We start from the raw sequence: 21,896 nt of genomic DNA on the forward strand, positions 1-21,896 counted from the left end.
AGACATCGAATTTCGATACTTCATTTAATTTCTGAAAATCATTACAAAACCGTATAGTCCCATCGGGTTTGGGTACAGTATGATAGGGTTAGCTCAATCACGCCGGGACTCCTCAATGACTCCGAGCTCTAACATTTTTTTAACTTCCTGGGCAATGGCTTGTCTCAGAGCCTCCGGAATTCGATATGGTTTCAGCCGTACCCATGCCTGTGGATCAGTAACAATGTCATGTTTAATTATGTGAGTACGGCCAGGAAGTTCTGAGAAAACATCTGAGTTCCTCTGTATGAACTCCCTGGTCTCTTGTTTTTGGCTTTCGGATAGCGTGTCTGCAATACCCACTTCTGGCAGAGCTAGCTTTTACCTTAGATGGTGGTGGCCTTTGGGGCCCATCCTCAAGGGCAGCTCCTGCCACCAGACTCTCCCTGTCCCGCCAGGCCTTAAGTAAGTTTATGTGGTATATTTGTTCGTTTTTTCTCTTGTCTGGTTGGTGTATCTTATAATTTACTTCACCTAGTCTGTCCAGTACTTCGTATGGGCCATGCCATTTCGCAAGAAATTTATTTTCTATGGTAGGTACCAACACTAACACCCTGTCTCCGGGTTGAAAGACTCGTGTTTTAGCTGCTCAGTTGTATACCGTGCTTTGGGCATGTTGTGCGCGCACTAAACATTCTTTAACTATTGGCATAACTGCCTCAGTTCTGTCCTGCATAAGTGTTATGTGTTTAATTACACTGCGATAAGGAGTCACCTCTTGTTCCCAAGTCTCCTTGGCAAAATCTAACAGGCCTCTGGGACACCGCCCATAAACCAACTCAAAAGGCGAAAAGCCTGTGGAGGATTGGGGTACTTCACGTATAGCGAACAGGAGATATGGTAGGAGCATGAAACTAGAAAAAGGGAAAGGGAATCTGTGCTCACCAAAAATAGTCCTGCAAGCCAATCGTGCCTATGGATCAAATGGCTGACCACCACGTGTAGCAAATAAGAAGAGGAAAAAATCCGGCACTGAAGGCTTGATAAAATCCACGAAAAAAACTTTATTCACATAATCTCATAAATAAAAACAGAACAAGGGGAAAACCCCCACGCCTTGCACGTTTCGAACCTCACACCAGGTTCTTCTTCAGAAGAAGTATATTGTAGGAGGGCATCCCAATCTCTCCCGTCCTTAGCCACCACCCTTTTCAACATTCCCTTTAGGGTTTTATTAAAGCGCTCCACCAATCCGTCAGTCTGAGGGTGATATACTGAGGTACGCAAGTGGGAGATTTTTAGTAGTTTACATAAGTCCTTAAGTATACGAGACATAAAGGGGGTCACTTGATCCGTAAGTATCTCTTTCGGAATGCCGGTGCAAGAAAACATATTAACCAGCTCCTTTGAAATCGATTTCGCACTGGCATTCCAAAAGGGTACTGCTTCGGGATAGTGAGTGGCATAATCTAGTACTACTAAAATGTACTGATGACCCCTGGCAGATTTAACTAACGGACCGACTATATCCATTGCTATACTCTCAAAGGGCACCTCTATTATTGGCAAGGGCACTAAGGGATTTCTAAAATGTGACGTAGGTGCGATCAACTGACACGTAGGACAGGACCAACAGTACTGGGTCACGTCTCCCACTAGACCTGGCCAAAAGAAACGTTGCAGAATACGGTGTTTTGTTTTTTCCCTCACCAGGTGTGCTCCCAAGGGATGTTTATGTGCCAAGTCCAAAACTACTTGGCGAAAGGACTTAGGTACCACTAGCTGTTCTACCACCACTCCTCGCACCTTGTCTATGTGATACAGCATACCCTGTTGCACCGCCACATGTGGGAACTCGTTTTGAGCCCCTGGGTACAATGGTCTTTCCTCAGAGACCTTTACATTTTCCCATGCCCTTGCTAGAGTAGGATCTTGGTGCTGAGCGGTCCCGAACTTACCACGGGCCCACTCAAGACCTGGCATTTCTAAAACATCCTCTAGGTCATCTGCCTCGCCTGCATACACAGTCAGAGGATAGTCTACAGATTCTGGTGCTTCCTCTGAGATGGGTTCCCCGTCATCTTGCTGCAATGGCCCAGGGGCTAGCCCCAGAGCACCGTCCTCCACTAGAGGGTTCATGCCATTTTTAAAGCTCCACAAGTCCCAAAATAAGGGAAAGTCTCTCCCCAGGTTTACATTATGTCCCGTAGACTTCACGACTGCCGCCTGATGTCTTTTGGTCCCTACTGGCGTGGCAAGGGTAACCCAGGCAGTGGGGTAGTTCTTAGTATCGCCATGGATGCAACTAATGCCCATGGTTAAGTTCGTTAGGGCCCTAGGGTCCACCAAACTGGCATGTACCAAAGTTACTTGACTGCCGGAATCCAAGACGGCATTCACACTATAGCCGTCGACCTCCACGCCACACACGTGTTGTTCATTTCCCGTGAGGGTCTCCGCCACACAGACTGACTGTACATATAACGAAAGACGGCTCTGTAGTCATTGGGCAGTTAGCTGCTACATGGCCAAGCCTGTGACATTGCCAACACTGTATAGGCCCTTGCCTCCTCGATAGGGGTCCCAGACGGGGTCTACTGGCTTGCTGTGAGACCGTACTGCCTCCACAGTCCTTTGTAGGTCTGCTACCTTTCATTGCGACGTTCTCTTCTTTTGAAGACGGAGTAGGTTTCGCAGGACTCTCCAACGATTTCTTGGGGACTCAGCGGGGTGATAACATCCCCTGGAGTAGGCTTTCAGAAGCATTGTAACGTTCGACCATACTCACCAACTGGTCAGCGGTAGTTGAGTCACCCTGTCCAAACCACCTCTGGATCTTAGCGGGTAAGGACCGCAGGTACTTGTCTAGAACAATACGTTCCACCATCTGTGCGGACGTCAAAGTCTCTGGCTGCAACCATTTTTTTACTAGATGGATGAGATCATGCATTTGTGAGCAGGCTGGCTGATGTTCCACAAAAGTCCATAAATGCACCCTATGTGCCCGTATATATGTGTTTACTTCCAGCCTCGCCAGGATTTCACCTTTGAGTTTGATATAGTCCATAGCATCCGCTCCACTTAGATCATAATAGGCCTTTTGTGGATCTCCACTCAGAAATGGAGCAACTAATTCAGCCCATCTGTCCAGCGGTAAGTGCTCACGTTCTACAATACGTTCGAACACGGTGAGATATGCTTACACATCATCGTCTGCAGTCATTTTAAGTAATGCCTTCTGTATGGCTTTCTGCGCACTAGCAACGCTTTGTGCACGGTCCCCCTCATCTCGGGGCTGCCGAGCCAAGGCCTGCTTTATTGTCTCCAACTGCTCTTGCGGAATCTGGTGCTGCTGCTCCAGAGCCTTCTGGAAGTAAGTATTAGTCTGCTGTTGTTGAACATGTGCTTGCAATAACTGTTTCACTAGTTCCTCCATTTTACTGGACTCTTGGCTCTTCAAAAGCACCGGAGCTTTCAACCAGGACATACACAGAGCGTTTTCTCCGCAGTCACAGTCCAACAGCCACAATTGCCCGCATTCGAAACACCATTTGTGGGGAATATATATGTATAAACAGTCCAACAGCCACAATTGCCCGCATTCGAAACACCATTTGTGAGGAATATATATGTATAAAGCTCAGCTGGGATCTTTGCTTTGGCACAAGTGGGTGGCTATGGAGTCACAACAGCAGTCTAGCGAGTTCCACACGGATATGGGCACGGCTTATTTTATTGTGCACATTGGTCATTCAATGTTACACATGCCAAACATGAAATAAAATGTCTAAGACCGTCTGGCCTCTAACAATAGAAGGCTAACTACGAAATAAACCTATACAATAACAAAGAAGTCCATGTAGTCTTAAGGGCCTGTCACACTAAGCGATATCGCTAGCAATATCACTATAACGTCACTGTTTTTTGTGACGTTATAGTGATATTGCTAGCGATATCTCTATGTCTGATACCTCCGACCGCTCCCCCGCTGGTTATCGCTGATCGCGCGAGAACGTCCTGGACCGTTTCTCATCATCAGCTTCCTGCTGGGCTTTCTGCTGTGGAGACGAGCGACGCGTGGACGCGGGCGGGAGGACGTCAGGATCGCCTCGTTTGACAGGTAAGTAGCGACCCCCGACCGCTGCTATGTCGCTGGTGAGATCTTCCTATGTGGCAGCTCACTAGCGACCACATAGCCATGCACCAGCGATCCTGACCGCGTCATATCGCTGGTCGGGATCGCTGGTGCATCACTAAGTGTGACAGTACCTTTACTGTGTCAGCTCCCAGCCCAGCAGACGAGAGAGAGAGCCCAGCTCTTCCTGATTATATCAGCTGGACCTGTCAGGAATCAAAACCTGGATTGAACGTGTGGACGGGGAACCACCAGTCTTTTCCATGCTGATCACTAAAGAAACCAGGACCAGATTACAGTGAAATAAACTGGCTTCACTATCAGTACAGGGAGACATATGAAATGAAATGGGGGGAAATATATCTGCTTTCTAGTACCTCTCCCCTTGGCACCTCACAAGATATATATATATATATATATATATATATATATATATATATAATTTTATTTTTTTTTACTCTTTTCCTGGATGCTTCTGTCTATGCAGTTCCATATAAAAAAAAATGTCATGTTGACACTTTGGCAATGGGCAGACACTCATTTGGCATACATCAAGTGTAACAAGGTCTCATATATATGTTAAGATTTAAGCCTGTAGCATTCCCGGCGTATTTGTCGAACATAGCGTTCAAATGTCAAGTGATCCAATTCAAAGCTGCATGTGTAAAAACTGTGATAGCGGACTGGTGATTTTTTTAGCTAGAGTATTCATTAAATGGAAGCAGTCATGTGAAAAAGTTATATTAACCTGCACTGTCCCCAAATGCTATTAACCTGCATATAATCGGTTAATCTGCAAGTTAGAAGTGTTCTGAAGCTGTGCAGCCATCGCACTGAAAGCCTGGCTACTGCATTAATGCTAAGATGGTTGTCAGTCACTGCAGGGGCGTGGTTATCGCCACTGCTCACTATGTACTGATGCTGCTGTTCAGCCACTTAGATGCCGCTGTACATGTCCGTCATTTAAGTGATTTGCTCCTGCCCTTTCACAACGTCCACTGTACATGTACTGCACAAGAGGAAAGCAGCAGGTGATAGCTGTGTAGTACCGCTGGGTCCTGCCCCTAACAATTGCAGGTGGTGATTTAACCTTATTCGATGCTGCTGTCAAACTCTGACAGCGGCATTTAACAAGTGTCGGCATGGGGGTGCATCATTTCATGCGCCCAAAGCTGGGTCCTCGAATTGATTGCGAGTAGCCAAAGGCTACGACAGCTGCGTGTACATTGAAGACCTCCGTTCTTGTCACTACAGAGCTCACTTGAAACCCAACCTGTGGCCGGGCTTCAAAGCAGACCTTACTATATACAGCAATAATCTGGCATCACTGTATGTAGCACAAGTGATCAGATAATCGCAGCTTCCAGTACCCTAAGGGGACTAAGATTAACAATGAAAAGTAAAAGTTTTTTTAAAAAAAATAAAAAACACAAAAACTCAAATCACCCCCCTCATTCCCCCCCATTAAAGATAAAAAATACACTTATGTGGTATCGTCGCATTCAGAAAAGTCCGCTTTCAGAAAATATAATAATTAACACAATCGGTAAACACCATATACAAGAAAAATTCAAGAATGCCAAAATTATGTTTTTTTTGTCCCTGCAAGACCACAAAAATTGCTGTTGCATCTATCCCAAAATGATATCAATAAACAAGTCATCTTGACTTGCAATAAAGAAGCCATCACACAGCTCCATTGATCGATAAAATTAAAATGTTATGGGTCACAGAAAATGACAACCCAAAAAAATGTTTTCTTCAAACATCTGATTTTTCACCACTAAAATAGTAAAAAACTGAACATGTTTGGTATCACTATAATTGAATTAATGAGGAGAATCATATTGCATGGTCATTTTTACCACAAACTAGTACATCATAAAAACAATTTGCCAAAAACAAATGTCAGAATTGTGTTTTTTTTTCACATCGTCGCCCCACTGGGAATTTTTTTCCCCGTTTTCCATTACACTAAGTGGTAAAATACAATACAATGGAATAGTGTCATTCAAAAGTACAACTCCCAAAAAATAAGCCCTCATACGTTTATGTGAACAGAAAAATAAAGTTATGGCTCTGGGAAGATGAGGAGGAAAAAACTAAGCAAAAATGGGTTAAGGTCCAGTTTGCAATCACGGAGTGCCAATGGCTTTCAACCACCATTGTACTCCTAAAAGTGGACTATCAATTTTTTTACCCACCACAATATCATCAACATGTTAAACTTACAATAAATTAAAAATTAAACACCAAATAAAAGTTTAAATTCACCCTCCATCCATTTCCCAATCCAAAATAAAAGAAGCATATTTTATATTGCCGCATCGATAAAAGTCCGCTCTATCACCACACCTAACCAAGTTTGGCATCTCCACAATCATATTGACTGGGTCATTTTACAACATATTAAACCCAAAAAATGGAATTTGAAAATAAATAATAAAAAAAAATAGCAGAATTGGAGTTTCTTCACTGTTTCACACCAATTAGAATTTTTTCCCCATTTTTAAGTACATTATATGGTAACGTTAATGGTGTCACTCCAAATTTCAACTTATGCTCCATAAAAATATGCCGTCTTCTATGGATATGTCTAAAAAGTTATGACTCTTGGAAGAAGAGGAGAAAAACAATAGCATAAAATGGTAATAAACTCCAGAGCTATCAGGTTATCGAATATTTTTAGAAATGCAAAAAACTTTCACATTTTTTAATATTTCCTGTTAGCAAAATGATCATATGGAATTGGTAAGAAAAATCCTCCAAATAAACAACTTTAAGCTTCCCCAATTTCATTCCTTCTCAGGTGATTAGTAAGATAAAGACCGAATGGGCAAGTATGTAAAACATCTGAAGATCTATCATTCCAAAAAATATAAAAATATAAGAAACTATATAACAACAGTAAAATAAGAAATTGTCTACATGTCAAAATACCAAACAGAAACACAAATGCCAAATGTGTATATCCCAGGGACGAAATGAGCTGTTTCTGGCCAGAAAAATGCATTAATAAACCATGGAATGTCACTGCCCGATGTTGTTTTTTTAGATTGTGAATATTTTAAGATAAAGCATCTAAACTTCTCTGATCTTGCTCACATCCCAGCCAAGCTCAACTTCTAAATGATGGTTCAGATTTTTGAGGGGTTATTTTTAACTGTCACATTTGAGCCAATGTCAATGCCTTGGGTAAGAGTTGATGTGGAATGCCTGGGTTATGAGGTGTATTGGGCTCTCATGTTACCCTGTGTTCGCTATGTGATATCCTAAAATTGTTTCTCAAATATAGGTTTACAGTTCCTAAAATTGTTTCCATTCACAATTCATTTTCTTCTTTATGAACACATTTTTTCATCCTTAAACCCAAATAAATATATTTACTCACACGACAGCTTGATATGTAGGCATATTTTACTTGTACATAAAACCCTATTGTTATACATGGTGATGATTGTGACATTAATCTATTGCTATAGGAGGGAAGGACTTGTCTGTATGTTTCCTGTATTGTGCATTGTGATTGTGGCCACCCCATAGAGTGGTGAATCAATACACTAGTGAGGGACAATCCATGAGAACTTACTTTTTGGTCAAAAAATGTCAACTAAGGACCTCACATTTTTGACATGTGTAGTAATTATTATGGGGTGTACACCCTTTACCAACCATCTTTCTCAGACTTGTTTTAATTCGAGCTAAGCTGGAGCTGATCTCTTTCCCAGCTCATGTGAGGCCTGGCTAGGCTAAGTCACTAGAGATAGGGACCATCAATTAGTGCACCTTGTCACTGGTAGATGTGCTTATTCACTTTTTGATCAAAAAATGTTAAAACTAAGTAACCTTTTTTAACATGTAGTAATAGTAGAATTTGGGTTCAATAATCATAGTGTGCTAATGCATACTGTTTGAATATACACAGGTATATTTTACATCATATTCTAAATTTTTCCTTATTATGTGTGTTTAAGTGTCTAAAAGTAATCACTGATCAACATTCTTGTAGTAAACAATCAGAGCAATAATTTGTTACAGAATGTTACACACCTGTCCCGGGTATCCTGAGCTCTGCTCACTTCTCCTGGGTCTGCTGTTCTCTGTTGTGCTCCACACTTTTCAAGATGCTCAGAATGGATAAGTGTGACATCATCTCTCTCTAGACCTGTTTAAGGCTCATGGACACACTCCTGTGTCTTGAGATTAAGACTCCTAGTCCTATGTTTGGTGTGTTCCACCATCTGTACTTTTGGGTTTGTACTTGCTGGGTCGATGTCCATGTGCCCACCTTGTCCCAAAGCATTGAGGATCCACCTCACCTGATGCCTAAACACAGGAATATTGAATACTTTAGGAGGCTTAAAGAGAATATGTCAGAAGGATTCACCCCTTTCCTCCTCACTATATGGTCATGATGCTCTCTGAAAGATAACGTCATCAACATCTTTACTGATAAAATCTGTTGTTCTCTGATAGAAAAAAAAAATCACTGTTTTAATTCATGTATAAATGAGGCATAAGTATTCTGGCTGGCATCAAAGAACTTCTTGGGGCCATGCCTCCCTGGCTATATGCCCAGCTCCATCTACTTCAGCTTGACTGATGGCTTACTGGCTTGACTACACAAGTCAGGTAAAGAAATGTGGGGCTGGTTGGAGAATAGATTGAGAGGCTTGGGAAGTGCTCTGATCAAACCCAGAGCACTATAGCCTCATTTGCATATTAATTAAAATGGTTTTTTTTTCAGTCAAAGAGTAATAAATCGCATAAAGGCATTATCTTTCAGACCATAGAGTTTTAGGGGTTGGATTGTTCTGACACATTCCCTTCAAGCCAGCTATGCTATTTGACTCCTTTAAAGGAATACCAGCATTATAAAAGGGGAACCAAACACTATTCTCTATTAGCCACAATGAAGAGCAACTGTACTGCAAACAATAGACAAAAAAACTGACTGGCACATCCAAACTAATGTGAATAGGTACATACCAAGAGGAGCAACCCCATATACAATATACAAAGAATGGTTGCACTCTGTCATGCTAAGGCATGTCAATGTGGAATATATGTAATTAGAATTGCAATGCAGCTTTAGAATTATAGAAAAAATATATGAGACTCTTAGCATAAAATTTGGCCAAATGTTATCTGCCCACCAGCCAACGTCAAGGCGGCCTCAAATCTGATGGGTACCTACACTGTGTGAATAGGTACCCATCAGATTTGAGGCCGCCTTGACGTTGGCTGGTGGGCAGATAATATTTGGCCAAATTTTATGCTTAGAGTCTCATATATTTTATCTATAATTCTAAAGCTGTATTGCAATTCTAATTACATATATTCCACATTGACATGCCTTAGCATGATAGAGTGCAACCATTCTTTGTATATTGTACTGGAAATAATGCCACCAACTCTGGTGGAGATGTTCATTTTAATGGGCAACGTGGAATACATTTCCTTTGTATCATCTGGATAGCAACCAATGAATGTATGGAAAGATAACAGCTTATCACCTGGGTATTATGTGCTAGACCTGCACAGATCATAGCTTACTTGAAGGGAATTAAGTGCAAGACCTGCACAGATCATAGCTTACTTGAAGAGGACCTGTCTACTGTCTTGACATGTCTGTTTTAGCCATTCCTCATGAAATACCAATCCTAAAGCATATTTCCACTGAAAGAAAATTGAGAAATTGTGCTGTTTTTCTGATTCTCTTCCAGGAAATGTAAGAATAAATTGACAATTGGGTGTCCTCTGCACTCTCTGACAGTGTCATCACTGATTGGGCAGTGTCTGAGTATTCCGGGACACACTCCTAAATAGGAAAACTCAAGTTATAAACTTCTGGGAGGAATAACAGAGAAACAGTATAATGGAAAATAGAGATTTAAGAATAGGTGTTTTGGGATTGTTACATCATAACGGATACAAGGGTTTTCTAAAGCAGACATGTCGTTCATTATTTCATCCCCTTCTTCCAAGAGCCATCATTTTTTTTATTTTTCTGTCCACAAAGCCATATCAAAGCTTGTTTTATGTTGGATGAGTCGTACTTTTCAATGACCCCATTCATTTTACTATGTGATGCACTGGAAAGTAGGAAAATATTACAAGTATGTGGAAATTGCAAAAGAAAGCACAGTTTCACAATTGCTTTGTTTTCTTTTTAACCATTAACGTCTATAAAGCGCTATGGAATTGATGGCGCTATATAAATTAGCAAAATAAATAAATTTACCATATTCTCTATGCGGTAAAACTCACCTTGTATGATTCTCCAGGTCAATATGGCAATTTTTTTTAATTGATTTACTTTTAATGGGGAAAAAGGGGGGTTACTTGAACTTCTGTTTTTTTATTTTTTTTTCATATTTTTTAAAACATTTTTTTCATTTTTTATTGTTTTTAATAGTCCCCTTAGGAGACTTGAAGCTGTAATAGTCTGATTGCTTGTTCTGCATCAGCACTGCTTCGTTTATCTAATATCATGATCTCCTATGAAGGCCAGATAGAGGCTGGCTTTCACAGACAAATTACCATGACAGGCATTGGGGTCTTCAGCAGGTTAAATCAACCATCATCTGCCAGGAAAGAAGTGGGCTCAGCATGCAAGCATCAAAGGCAGGGTCCAGGACACAACATATGATGAACCTGTATGCCATACGTCTTGAAAGGTTTCATGGCATTGTATCCGTAACAATCGGTTGCTATAAGGTTGATCCCTATGGTATCCGATTTTTCTTTGCTCGCAAATATACTTGAATAGCTGGAGAAGACTTGTGTGCATGCTGCAATTTTTTTCACACAGACATCCGGTCAGCGTAAATAAAATAAAAAGGAATTTGGACAGCCCAATCAAATAACATTGGCAATAGTGCTGACTATATCAGGTCTGTTTTTTCTGTGGCAAGCACTCACACCGTAAATACAGAAATGTGAACGTAGTCTAGGGCTGGTTTCACACTAGCATTCAGGAGGGCTGCGGATGGCAGCCTACTTCCTCCTTCTTTCCTCCGTGAAGCTCTGCCTACGCTCCGCCTACGCACCGCCTACTGCCGCACGCGTCCAGTGTTTCCCTGCGTACCTATCTTTAATATTGGGTACGCAGGGACATGCGTTGTATGTGGATGCATGTGGCGATTTGACGCATCCGCATACAACAACACATGTCCCTGCGTAACCAATGTTAAAGATAGGTACGCAGGGAAACACTGGACGCGTGCGGCAGTAGGCGGTGCGTAGGCGGAGCGTAGGCAGAGCTTCACGGAGGAAAGAAGGAGGAAGTAGGCTGCCATCCGCAGCCCTCCTGAACGCTTGTCTAAAACCAGCCTTACACTCCCATTTACACAGCAAATGATATTACAGAAAATCTAAATGTTCTAATCACCTCCTGAGCATTCTTCTCCATGTAGCGGAAGACATACTCATCTGCATTCACTAAGATAAACATGTGTCCATTGAAGTTAACCCGGGCACCAACAAAGAGGTCTTCTGCTTTGAAATATTTGGTCATCTCAGACTTAAATAACTCTTGTCCAGGTTTCTTAACTCGACATCTTTCCAAAAATTTGCCACCCGTGATTCCTAAAAATACAATCACACACAAATAAGAAATACGGGTACAAATCCCACTCTGCTATGACCTGTCCAACAACAAACAGAGGAATACATTTTTCTTTAACCACTTAACACCAAAGCCTGTTTCACCCTCCTGACAAGGCTATTTTTTTCTAATCTGCACAGTATCACTTTATGTTGTAATAACTCTGTAATGCTTCCACAGATATCAGTGACTTTGAGACACATAGTACTTCATGTTACAGTAGTGGTAAATTTAGGTTTATGTAATTTCTATATCCCACATTCGCTATTGACTGTGGCATTGAGAGGGTTAAACAGCCAAGGACGGTGCTTGTGTAGGATAGTCCTGGGCGAACTGATGCTCCTGCACACTCTGGCACCCAATAGGAAAATCATGTCCCAGTCTCGATACACTGCTATGTGTGGGGTGCATCAAACTTCCTTGTGGGCCATAGGCCTCCACTGGCTCCAGGCATCTAACTTCCAGATCTGCAGCTCACAATCCAGGAGATATCACATGATTTGTAACAGTCAAATGTTTACGGTTATTACAATGAACCATGTGGGATAGGGCACAACAGGTTACAGTCTTCCCCTCAGGTACTGGAAATAACTTCAGCCCTTGCACTCTGTCTGGGTAGAACACCCCTTTTCCTACTAACTCCACTAGCACTGGGGATTCTGTTCCACCGAAGGCAGTGCACCCGGATTCCATTACCTTGCACCTCATGGAGTCTGGGTCTATTTTTCCATGCAGCATTGCAGGCTTGACGTGTCCAAAGGCCCTGACATCCATCTTGAGGTTTCAGGAGAGAGAGAAGTGTCTGCACAGAATGGTTATATGGCAATCCATTGTCCCAAGCAATAGGCTCATGTTGTCCCTAGCAGCCCACTGCATTTGACTTCTGCAGTCACTTCCCCACACCCTCCAACTGAAGTCAACTTCCTGTTCTTGACACTAACCCTCAATTCTGCGCTTCAATCTTGGCCGGCATCTATAGTTAACATTGTCTAGTCTATACTGCAGCCCCATGAGATTTGCTTTCAGATAACATACTTTACTGTAAAACACATTTAACCAATTGATTGGGGTGCCAGAGAGTGCACACTATCTTCACCACTCCCATACTTGCACCAACCCTGGCTGTTACAGCAAGAGCTCAGGTAACAGTACAGCCGCACTCCCAGCCATGATTGTGCCGGCAGAGCTCCTGTGCCCTCATAATCATTATGATATACCAGTACATCAAATGACGCAGAGTTCCTGCACAATATGACATACCAGTAAGTCATATGTTGGGAGGGGGTTAAGAAACAAAAATGTCTATTAGTTCAAAAATACAGTAATTCCAAGTTTTACATAAACAAGGGTTAAGTGAATTCACACATATACAATTTTGGGGGTAAACACCTCTTACACCTCCAATGGGCAGAAGATAGTTGTTGGATTGGCCAAGCAGACATGTTATCATAATAGGAGGCCCATTGGCCAGTGTAAAAAGGGCAAGATATGAAAAATAAATGTTTAAAAATACATTTACAGAGGTCTTTTATGTTGATTGCCCATCCTTAGAATAGGTCATTGATATCCGATCGTTGGCGTTGCAACAACCCCTGGACAAACCCCTTTAACATTAAAATCTGATTTAAACAGTAGGCCATTTTCTGATGACATATTGCCTTTAAAGCTTTCATCTAGAAATAGATTTTATATACATAAACTTATTTGACAGTCTGGTTTCAGTACCTGAATTTCTTTGCACCGGCTCAAACACAGATATGGTGTCATCACTTAAGAAGTAGGAGACGATGAACGTTCTTTCTATTTCAATTGGATTGTCAGTGATAAGTTTTGCAACAAACCTCAGAACATTGCTGTCCAAACCATTCCTAAAACAGAGAGAAGTGATTAATTTGCAGATGTCATCATGTGCAATGTGTACACTGACGTCTACTGCACCACTGTGTGTATGGAAGTCTGTAGCTCTCAGTGATGTCCTAATTATGAAAAATACAGCTGAGACACTTTTTGCCCAAAAGGTACTGCGCAGGTGTCTGTCTCAGACAGGTGAAAAGAGCTCTATGGCATAAAAATGACAGATAAAGATTGCCCTCTGCACGGTTCTATACAAGAGGCTCAAATTGTCATACATAACAAAAGGTATCTTGGCATTAACCCCCCCCCGGCATATACATGACACACCTGATATAAACCAGGGATCCAAATGCGCCATACTTTGGGTCTTGTAGGGAGCATAAATGATGGAATAATTGCCATAGGATTTCTACATCAGGCAAGCCAGTTTCCCAGTTGTTCTACAGTATATCCACGAAATATACAGAATCGATATGCATTTACATAGTTATAAAGGAATAAAAAAAAATACAGGTCAACAAGTGAAACCTTTCTCCACCAAATATTGTATAACCCACAATACCATATGTTGTGAGAAAATCATCCATTCCTTTACTTTTAAATGCGGAAATAGTATTTACCATTAGTACCTGTTATGGTAGAGCATTCCACACTCAAACTGGTCTAACTGTAAATAAAAATATTTGGAATTGAGAGTCCTCAGTGGTTGATGCCTTTTAATGGCTAACTGAAAAGATGGTAACAAATTGAAAGCTTTCGAGACTAATCAGGTCTAGTGTTGAGCATTCCGATACTGCAAATATCGGGTATCGGCCGATATTCGCTGTATCGGAATTCCGATACCGAGTACCAATATTTTTTCAATATCGGATACCGGAATCGGAAGTCCCCATAATGCAATGTGCCACTGTTGTGGCTGTGATTGGCTGCTGAAATGATGTCATCATGATGCGCGGTCTGTGCGCATCATGATGCGCGGTCTGTGCCGACTGCGGGGGGTCTGTACGGGCCTGCTGGGGGCCTGTGCCGGCTGTAGGGGGTCTGTATGGGCCTGCCGGGGGCCTGTGCCGGCTGTCGGGGGTCTGTACGGGCCTGTGTCGGCTGCCGGGGGTCTGTACGGGCCTGCTGGGGGCCTGTGCCGGCTGTCGGGGGACGGTACGGGCCTGCCAGGGGCCTGTGCGGGCCTGCCAGGGGTCATGTGTGTGTGCAGGCATCATCCGATGGGACTACAAGTCCCATCGGGCTATGCCTGCTACAATGACAGTGATTGACACATTAGCCAATGATGGGACAGTAGTATTCCCATCATCCGGCTAATGTGTTGAATGTACAGACCCCCGGCAGCCGGCACAGGCCCGTACAGACCCCCGACAGCCGTCACAGGCCCCCGGCAGGCCCGCACAGACCCCCGACAGCCGGTACAGGCCCCCAGCAGGCCCGTACAGACCCCCCCGACAGCCGGCACAGGCCCCCGGCAGGCCCGTACAGACCCCCGACAGCCGGCACAGGCCCCCGGCAGGCCCGTACAGACCCCCGGCAGCCGGCACAGGCCCCGGCAGGCCTGTACAGACCCCCGGCAGGCCCGCACAGACCCCGCCCACAGACACGCACAGTGTCCGCCCACGCACCGCCCACACTCTTCCCCCCTCCCAAAATGGATGTGCAAGGAAAGAAAGAGGTTTTTTTTAATTCCGATATTTCTGTCCCATTGACTTGAATGGGACTTCCGGTATCGGAATCGGCGATACCCGATACTTTTTGGGTATCGGTCCGATCCGATATTTCTCTATATCGGATGGTATCGCTCAACACTACTCAGGTCTCTTTATCAGGCAAAGACTAATGCAAAATCTGAAGAATCACATATTTATACACAACACAGCACAGAAATAATGCAATAGTTAAGACAAGTGAAGTGATGCAGAACTATCATTATGGGAGAGGGATAAACAGTTGTGGCCTTAATATTGGAACAGTTCATAGATAAGGAGTGTGAAAAGTCTGTATGTGGGGGAGACAGGGCAAAAGCTTAGAACAAGGATGAATTCTCATCATCACCCAATAAGAGAAAAAAGTATGAATCTACCTGTGGCAAAACATTTTTGTATCCCTGATCACAGCGCCATGGACATGAAATTATTTGTATTAAAAGGTAACTTCAAATTTCAGAGAGACAGAAGGATCTGGGAGTATAAATTCATGACAACCTTTGACACAGTCAGTGCAGGAATGAATGTGTTGCATGGATTTATGTATTTTTACATCAATTAAGGAATTTGCTCCTCAGACCTTGTTGGGGCATTACAACACATAACCAGACCACAATCAGAGGACAATAAAACTTTTACACTCCTTATCTATGAACTGTTCCAATATTTACAGCCTCAACTGTTTTCTCCCCGTCCCACATTGATAGTTCTGCTTCACGTTACTTGTTTTATCTAATTCATTATTCCAGTGTCCTCTTGTGCATAAATATGTGATTCTTCAGATTTTGTATTAGTCTATATGCCTGATGAAGAGACCTGAGCAGTCTCGAAAGCTTGCAATTTGTTACCAACTTTTCAGTTAGCCATTAAAAAGGTATCAACCACTGAGGACTCTCAATTTTGAATATTTTTCTATCTACTGGCTAATACGGTACAAGATATACATCTTTCCTGCATCTAACTGTAAAGAACACTTTCTTACAGTGGCTTGCAAAACTATTCACCCCTTGGCTTTTTGTAATCCAATTAGTTTGTGATGCATCAGCACTAAATAGTCTAAGATAGTGTAGTGAGAAATAGGCATAAATTAAATTTATGGGATCAAATAACTAAGAATTGGCATGTGCATAAACACCATTTAGCAAGAGGCAACACTAACCAAACAACACCATGAAGACCAAGGAGATCTCCAATCAATTCAGGGACAAAGTTGTTTGTTGAGAAGTACAAGTCAGGGTTGGGTTATAAAAAAAAAGAATCCCAATCTCTAATGATCCCCTGGAGCACCAACAAATCCATTATCATCGAATGGAAAAAACATAGTACCACAACAAACCGGCCAAGACATGGTCGCCCATCAAAACGCTCAGCCTGGGAGGGCATTAATCAAACAGGCAGCATAGAGACCAAAGAAAATCCTGAAAGATTTGCAGAGTTCCCAAGCCGAGACTGTAGTGTCTGTCTATACAATCTCAATAAGTCGCACACTCCATAGAGGTGGCCCTTATGGAAGAATGGGCAGAAAAGCCTTTACTTACACACAAAAATTGTAAGTCAAGTTTTGAATTTGCCAAAAGACATGTGGAAGACTCCCCAAATGTATGGAGGAAGATGCTGTGGTCGCATTATAGCAAAATTGAACTTTTTGGCCAACAAGGTAAGCACTTTGTCTGGCGCCAAACTAACAATGTTCATCACTCCAAGAAAATAATCCTCACAGTGAAACATGCTGGTGGCAGGATCATGCTGTGGGAATGCTTTTCAGAGCAGGAGCAGGGGAAATGGTCTGAGATGAGGGGGAAGATGGATGGTGGGAAATACCGGGGTATTCTTGAGAAAAACCTGTTTCAGGCTGTCAGTGATTTGAGACTGGGATGGAGGTTCACCTTCTAACAAGACAATGATCCAAAGCATACTGCTAAAGCAACATTCAAGTGGTTTAAGGGGAAACGTGTAAATGTTTCGGAGTGGCCTAGTCAAAGCCCAGACCTTAACCCAATTGAGAATCTGTGGTCCATCTTGAAGATTGCTGTTTACCAGAGGAAACCATCTAAGGATCTGGAGCAGTTTTGCCTTGTGGAATGAGCAAAAATCCCAGTGCCAAAATGTAGAAACTCAGACTTATCCAAAGCGAGTTGCAGCTGTAATTTCCACAAAAGGGGACTCTACAAAAATACTGACTTTAGTGGGGTGAACAGTTATGCAAGGTCAAATTTGCAGTTATTTTGTCCTATTTGTTGTTTGCTTCACAATAAAAAGAAAACCAAATTTCAACAGTTGTAGGCATATTCTTTACATGAACTGATGCAAATCCTAAAAAAAAACCTGAATTTCCAGGTTGTGAAGTAGCAAAACAAAAAATGCCAAGGGGGCGAATACTTTCACAAGCCACAGTAGCTGATGGATTCGCCTATTCTTCACACATAAGAATGTCCCCAGGTGTTTAAGCAAGAACTATGCTAATACAATTAAAGTTATAGAGATGACAAAAAAATACCTGTCTTTTTCCATAAATTTCTTGAAATCTCGCTGTGGTGGTTTTGGTAGGAGTCCCAAACAAGAACAAAGAGAGTCTTCCTCAGAACCAAAGCCATTGTAAGGGGGAGTCTTCTTCTCAATCTTTACATGTTGAGAAACTTTGTATTGAACAGGTGTAAAATCCTCTAAAAGCCAAAAAAATAAATAAATGAACTATCGGATATTAGGACGCTATCTTGTGGGAAGTAATGTATGTAGCGTCATTACACGACTACCAGATTTCGAAGAAACAGGCCTTATTTTCTAACGTGTTAAAGTAAAATTGGTTATAAAGCACCAAGCCAATTTTGAACATTTGGAGATATAAAGCATGAAGTGTTAATGTCTTTGAAAAACAAATCTCTTCCAATTGCCAGATAATGTCTGTAGTCTATGATTTACAGCCACTGTGCCATTCTCTAATCCAAGCTGCAGGGTATGAGAGATGAGTGTATAAGACTATATTCATGGAAATTAGTTTCCGGAATTTAAGACGCCACAACAGGGGATGAAAAATATCTACATGTGTAAAAAATGGTAGATAGGAATAAGTGGTGATATGATGCCCCCTAGTGGAGTGTTATGTTCTACAATCTGGATCACAGTGCTTTCTTGTAATCTAATGCTATATTCGGACGCACATATTCACGGTTCGCGACCTGCCGAAGTGCACGGAAGGCCACACATGATCCAATTATTACCTTTGCAATATTGCACATGAGCAATTTTTCACATTGATCTCAGGTGTAAAAAAATTGTTGACTGCATTGGTCTGGCGTATTTTACACACCAGAATAGTGTATGTAATGGCAGGTAGAACCTTCACCCGTTCTTCAAGCAGAGGAGTGCATGGAGCAGCATACAGAGTGAGATACATCTCCAATTTGCAGATATGAATGGCTAAAGTGTTACGGTCATCTTGACACAGCCTAAATCTTCAAATTTTCCAGTGAAACCATTTAAACGGACTTGGTTTCCAGGTTTTTGAGAGCAGCATAATGCAGAGACAGAGACCCAGATTCTAGCAATGTGTTACTTACTAGGCTGCTGTTATAGTGTTCATAAAACTACCTGCTGCCTTGTAATCATCCATATTCATGAGCTCTATATAATGCCTCCCCCACCACTGATTGGCAATTTTCTAGGTATACTGTGCCTAGGCAGAAAACTGAGAAATCAATGGTGTGAGCGGGTAGGGTTAATCAGAGCGCAGCAGCGTATAAAACAGTGATTTCATCAAAACTGTAGCAAGTAGCCCAGTAAGTGACACATCGCTAGAATCAGTGTTTCTGCTCCTACATCATGTTGCTGTTAAATGGAGTATCAAACTAATGCCAGGTTCAGTATTTGCAAGCTAAAATGAGGAGTGAAACTATCAGAAGAAAAGTATAATAGAAACACGTCATCACTTCTGTATTTATCACCCACTCCTGGTTTTGGCATACAAACACTGATATAAAATACTGACCAAATACTAAACGCTTGAACGTGGCCTAACAAATAAAGTTGCACTCTGTAATGCTACAACATGAAAACATGAAATATATGAAATTGGAATTGCATTACTGCTCTATAAAATAGAAAAAAACAAAAGATACTTAGCGCATAACTTGGCCAATTCAAGTATGTCCAGCAGCCAACGAAAAGGAAAAGGCAATCACTTTTGCTGGGGACCTAACCTAATGTGATTCTTCTCATGGGCTGATAGCCTGCATTTATATAGGTAGGTAGTATGCTGCTGTTGTTAAAACCGCCACGGGCTTATGGATGGGGTGCTCAGTCAGAGAGCCTATGCATACAAATATCAAAGACTGGTCGTCACCAAACAGAGAGCAGGTGTGAACAGGTGCATACTAAGAATAGCTATGTTCATACATAACTAACAGATAAAGTTGCACTCTGCAACGCTACAGCGTGCAACCATGAAATATATGAAATTGGAATTGCTTTACTGCTTTTCCCATTTTCTATAGCTGTAATGCATTTCCAATTTCATATATTTCATATTTGCATGCAATAGCATTACAGAGTGCAACTTTCTTTGTCAGTTATATATGGAGGTGGCTACTCTTAGTAAAAATGCTTCCCACTTGGAAGCGATCTGAGGTATCACAGGAACCGTTTCTATTTAAAGTCCAGCTGGTTTAGTACATAAACCACATCACAGGAATAAAAAATACAGCCTTTGTCCGGCTCAAAGTGAAACAAAGTAACAAGTCCATACATTAGTGCTGGTTAGCCCGTCTGGCTTAGGGTCCTGTTACATTTAGCGATGCACCAGCGATCCCGACAACGATACGATCTGGTCAGGATCGCTGGTGCATCGCTAAATGGTCGCTAGTGAGCTGCCAAACAGGCAGATCTCACCAGTGACGCAGCAGCGATAAGCGATCCGTCAGCGGTCGCTCTTTCCTGTCACACCGCAGCGATGATGACGACTTCCGCCTGAGTCCATGCATCGCTAGTCAGCGCCAGCGGGACGCCAACGAGGAACAAATGGCCCAGGACATTCGAGCACGATCAGCGACATCCAGCGGGGGGGCCGGTCGCAGGTACGTGTCACACAAAGCAAGAGCGCTATCGATATTGCTGTTGCGTCACAAAATCGGTGGCACTTTAGCGATATCGTTAGCGATCTGGCTATGTGAGAAGGGGGCTTTAGAGTCCAGCTTCATAGTCCTTTAGCAAAGGCACGCAATCCAGGAGATCTACACACCTCCATACACAGAACCATGTGTGAGACAAACAGGTCTCATTTTACAAAGTGAACTACACCCAAGAGTGGAGATATGGTGAACAGCCATCTCTCCCAACTATTCAGCTTCTCACAACCAAGCTGTCATGGCCGATTAACTCCTTCTAGTCCGATATGTACTAAAGCATTACTCCAGGTTTATTTCCCGTCCGCTAGGTATCCTACAGCCTCCTTATAACCTGTTCACACCTGGTCTCTGTTTGGAAATGACGGTCAGTTTTTAATAATTAGATTTAGTATCAAAAACCTGGTGACAGATTCCCTTTAACAATCAAACAAAGTTATATTCACAATAAACTTAAATGGTATTAAACCATGAATTTTAATAAAGTTAAAAAAACAGATATACAAGCCAAAAGTATGCCAAACAAATACTCTTTAGGCCTGATTCACAAGTCCCGTGTTTAAACACATACATGAAAAAATGGTACCAGTATCATCAGTGTTTTGGATTAGCGTTTACCATCAATGTGTCATCAGTGTATGGACCGTGTCTCCATTTTTACCATCAGTGTGTCATCTATGTGTTCATTTATAACATTAGTGAGTCATTCGTGTGTCCATTTTACGATTAGTGTGTCATCACTGTTTTTCAAAAATGGGTAAATAGATATATACAGTGGCTTGCAAAATAATTGACCCCCACTCCCTACCCCTGCCTCGGATTTTTACCTTACAAACTGTGTTTAAATATTACAGTATTTTAATCTGATATTTGTGTGTGATGCATCAGCACTAACTAGTCTAAGTTGGTGAAGTGAGAAAAATATAGGCAAAAATTAAATTTATGAGATAAAATAAATAAAAATTGGAATGTGCATATGTATTCACCCCCTTTGTTATGAAGCCCTTAAACATTTCTGGTGCAAGAAATTGCCTTCATAAGTCTCATGCTTAGTGAAATCAAGTCCACGTGTGTGCAATCTAAGTGTCACGGGGTCTGTCAGTATTTACACATGTTTTCTGAAAAGCCACAGAGGCTGCATCCTCACTGCATCCAAGTTGTACCACTAACAAACACCATAAAGACCAAGGAAATCTCCAAACAAGTCAGGGACAAAGTTGTTGAGAAGTAGAAGTCAGGGTTGGGTTATAAAAAATAACCCAATCTCTGATGATCCCCTGAAGCAACTACAAATCCATTATCATCAAATGGAATTGAACATGGTACCACAACAAACATGCCAAGAGGGAGCCGCCCACCAAAACTCTCAGCCCAGGCAAGAAGGGCATTAATCAGAGAGGCAGCAGAGACCAAAAAGTAACCCTGAAGAAGCTGCAGAGTTCCCAAGCAGAGACTGGAGTATCTGTCCATATAACCACTATAAGCCGTACACT

General features: G+C 42.1%; 1 protein-coding gene across 3 annotated transcripts in view; it reads right to left on the reverse strand.

Annotated features, from left to right (window-relative positions):
- The window catches only part of EFHC2 (EF-hand domain containing 2), a 94,666-nt gene that overhangs the window by 37,256 nt on the left and 35,514 nt on the right, over positions 1-21,896 (reverse strand). For all 3 annotated transcript variants that reach the window (XM_073566062.1, XM_073566061.1, XM_073566063.1), the window contains 3 exons: positions 17,784-17,949; positions 13,449-13,591; positions 11,508-11,704 (listed from right to left, as the gene is read on the reverse strand). In XM_073566062.1, the coding sequence (XP_073422163.1) occupies positions 11,508-11,704; positions 13,449-13,591; positions 17,784-17,949 (506 nt within the window). The remainder of the gene's footprint in view (positions 1-11,507; positions 11,705-13,448; positions 13,592-17,783; positions 17,950-21,896) is intronic.

The sequence above is a fragment of the Dendrobates tinctorius genome, unplaced genomic scaffold (assembly GCF_039654945.1).
Source record: "Dendrobates tinctorius isolate UK_male_01 unplaced genomic scaffold, ASM3965494v1 ptg000016l, whole genome shotgun sequence".
In the NCBI taxonomy this organism is placed as follows: domain Eukaryota; kingdom Metazoa; phylum Chordata; class Amphibia; order Anura; family Dendrobatidae; genus Dendrobates; species Dendrobates tinctorius.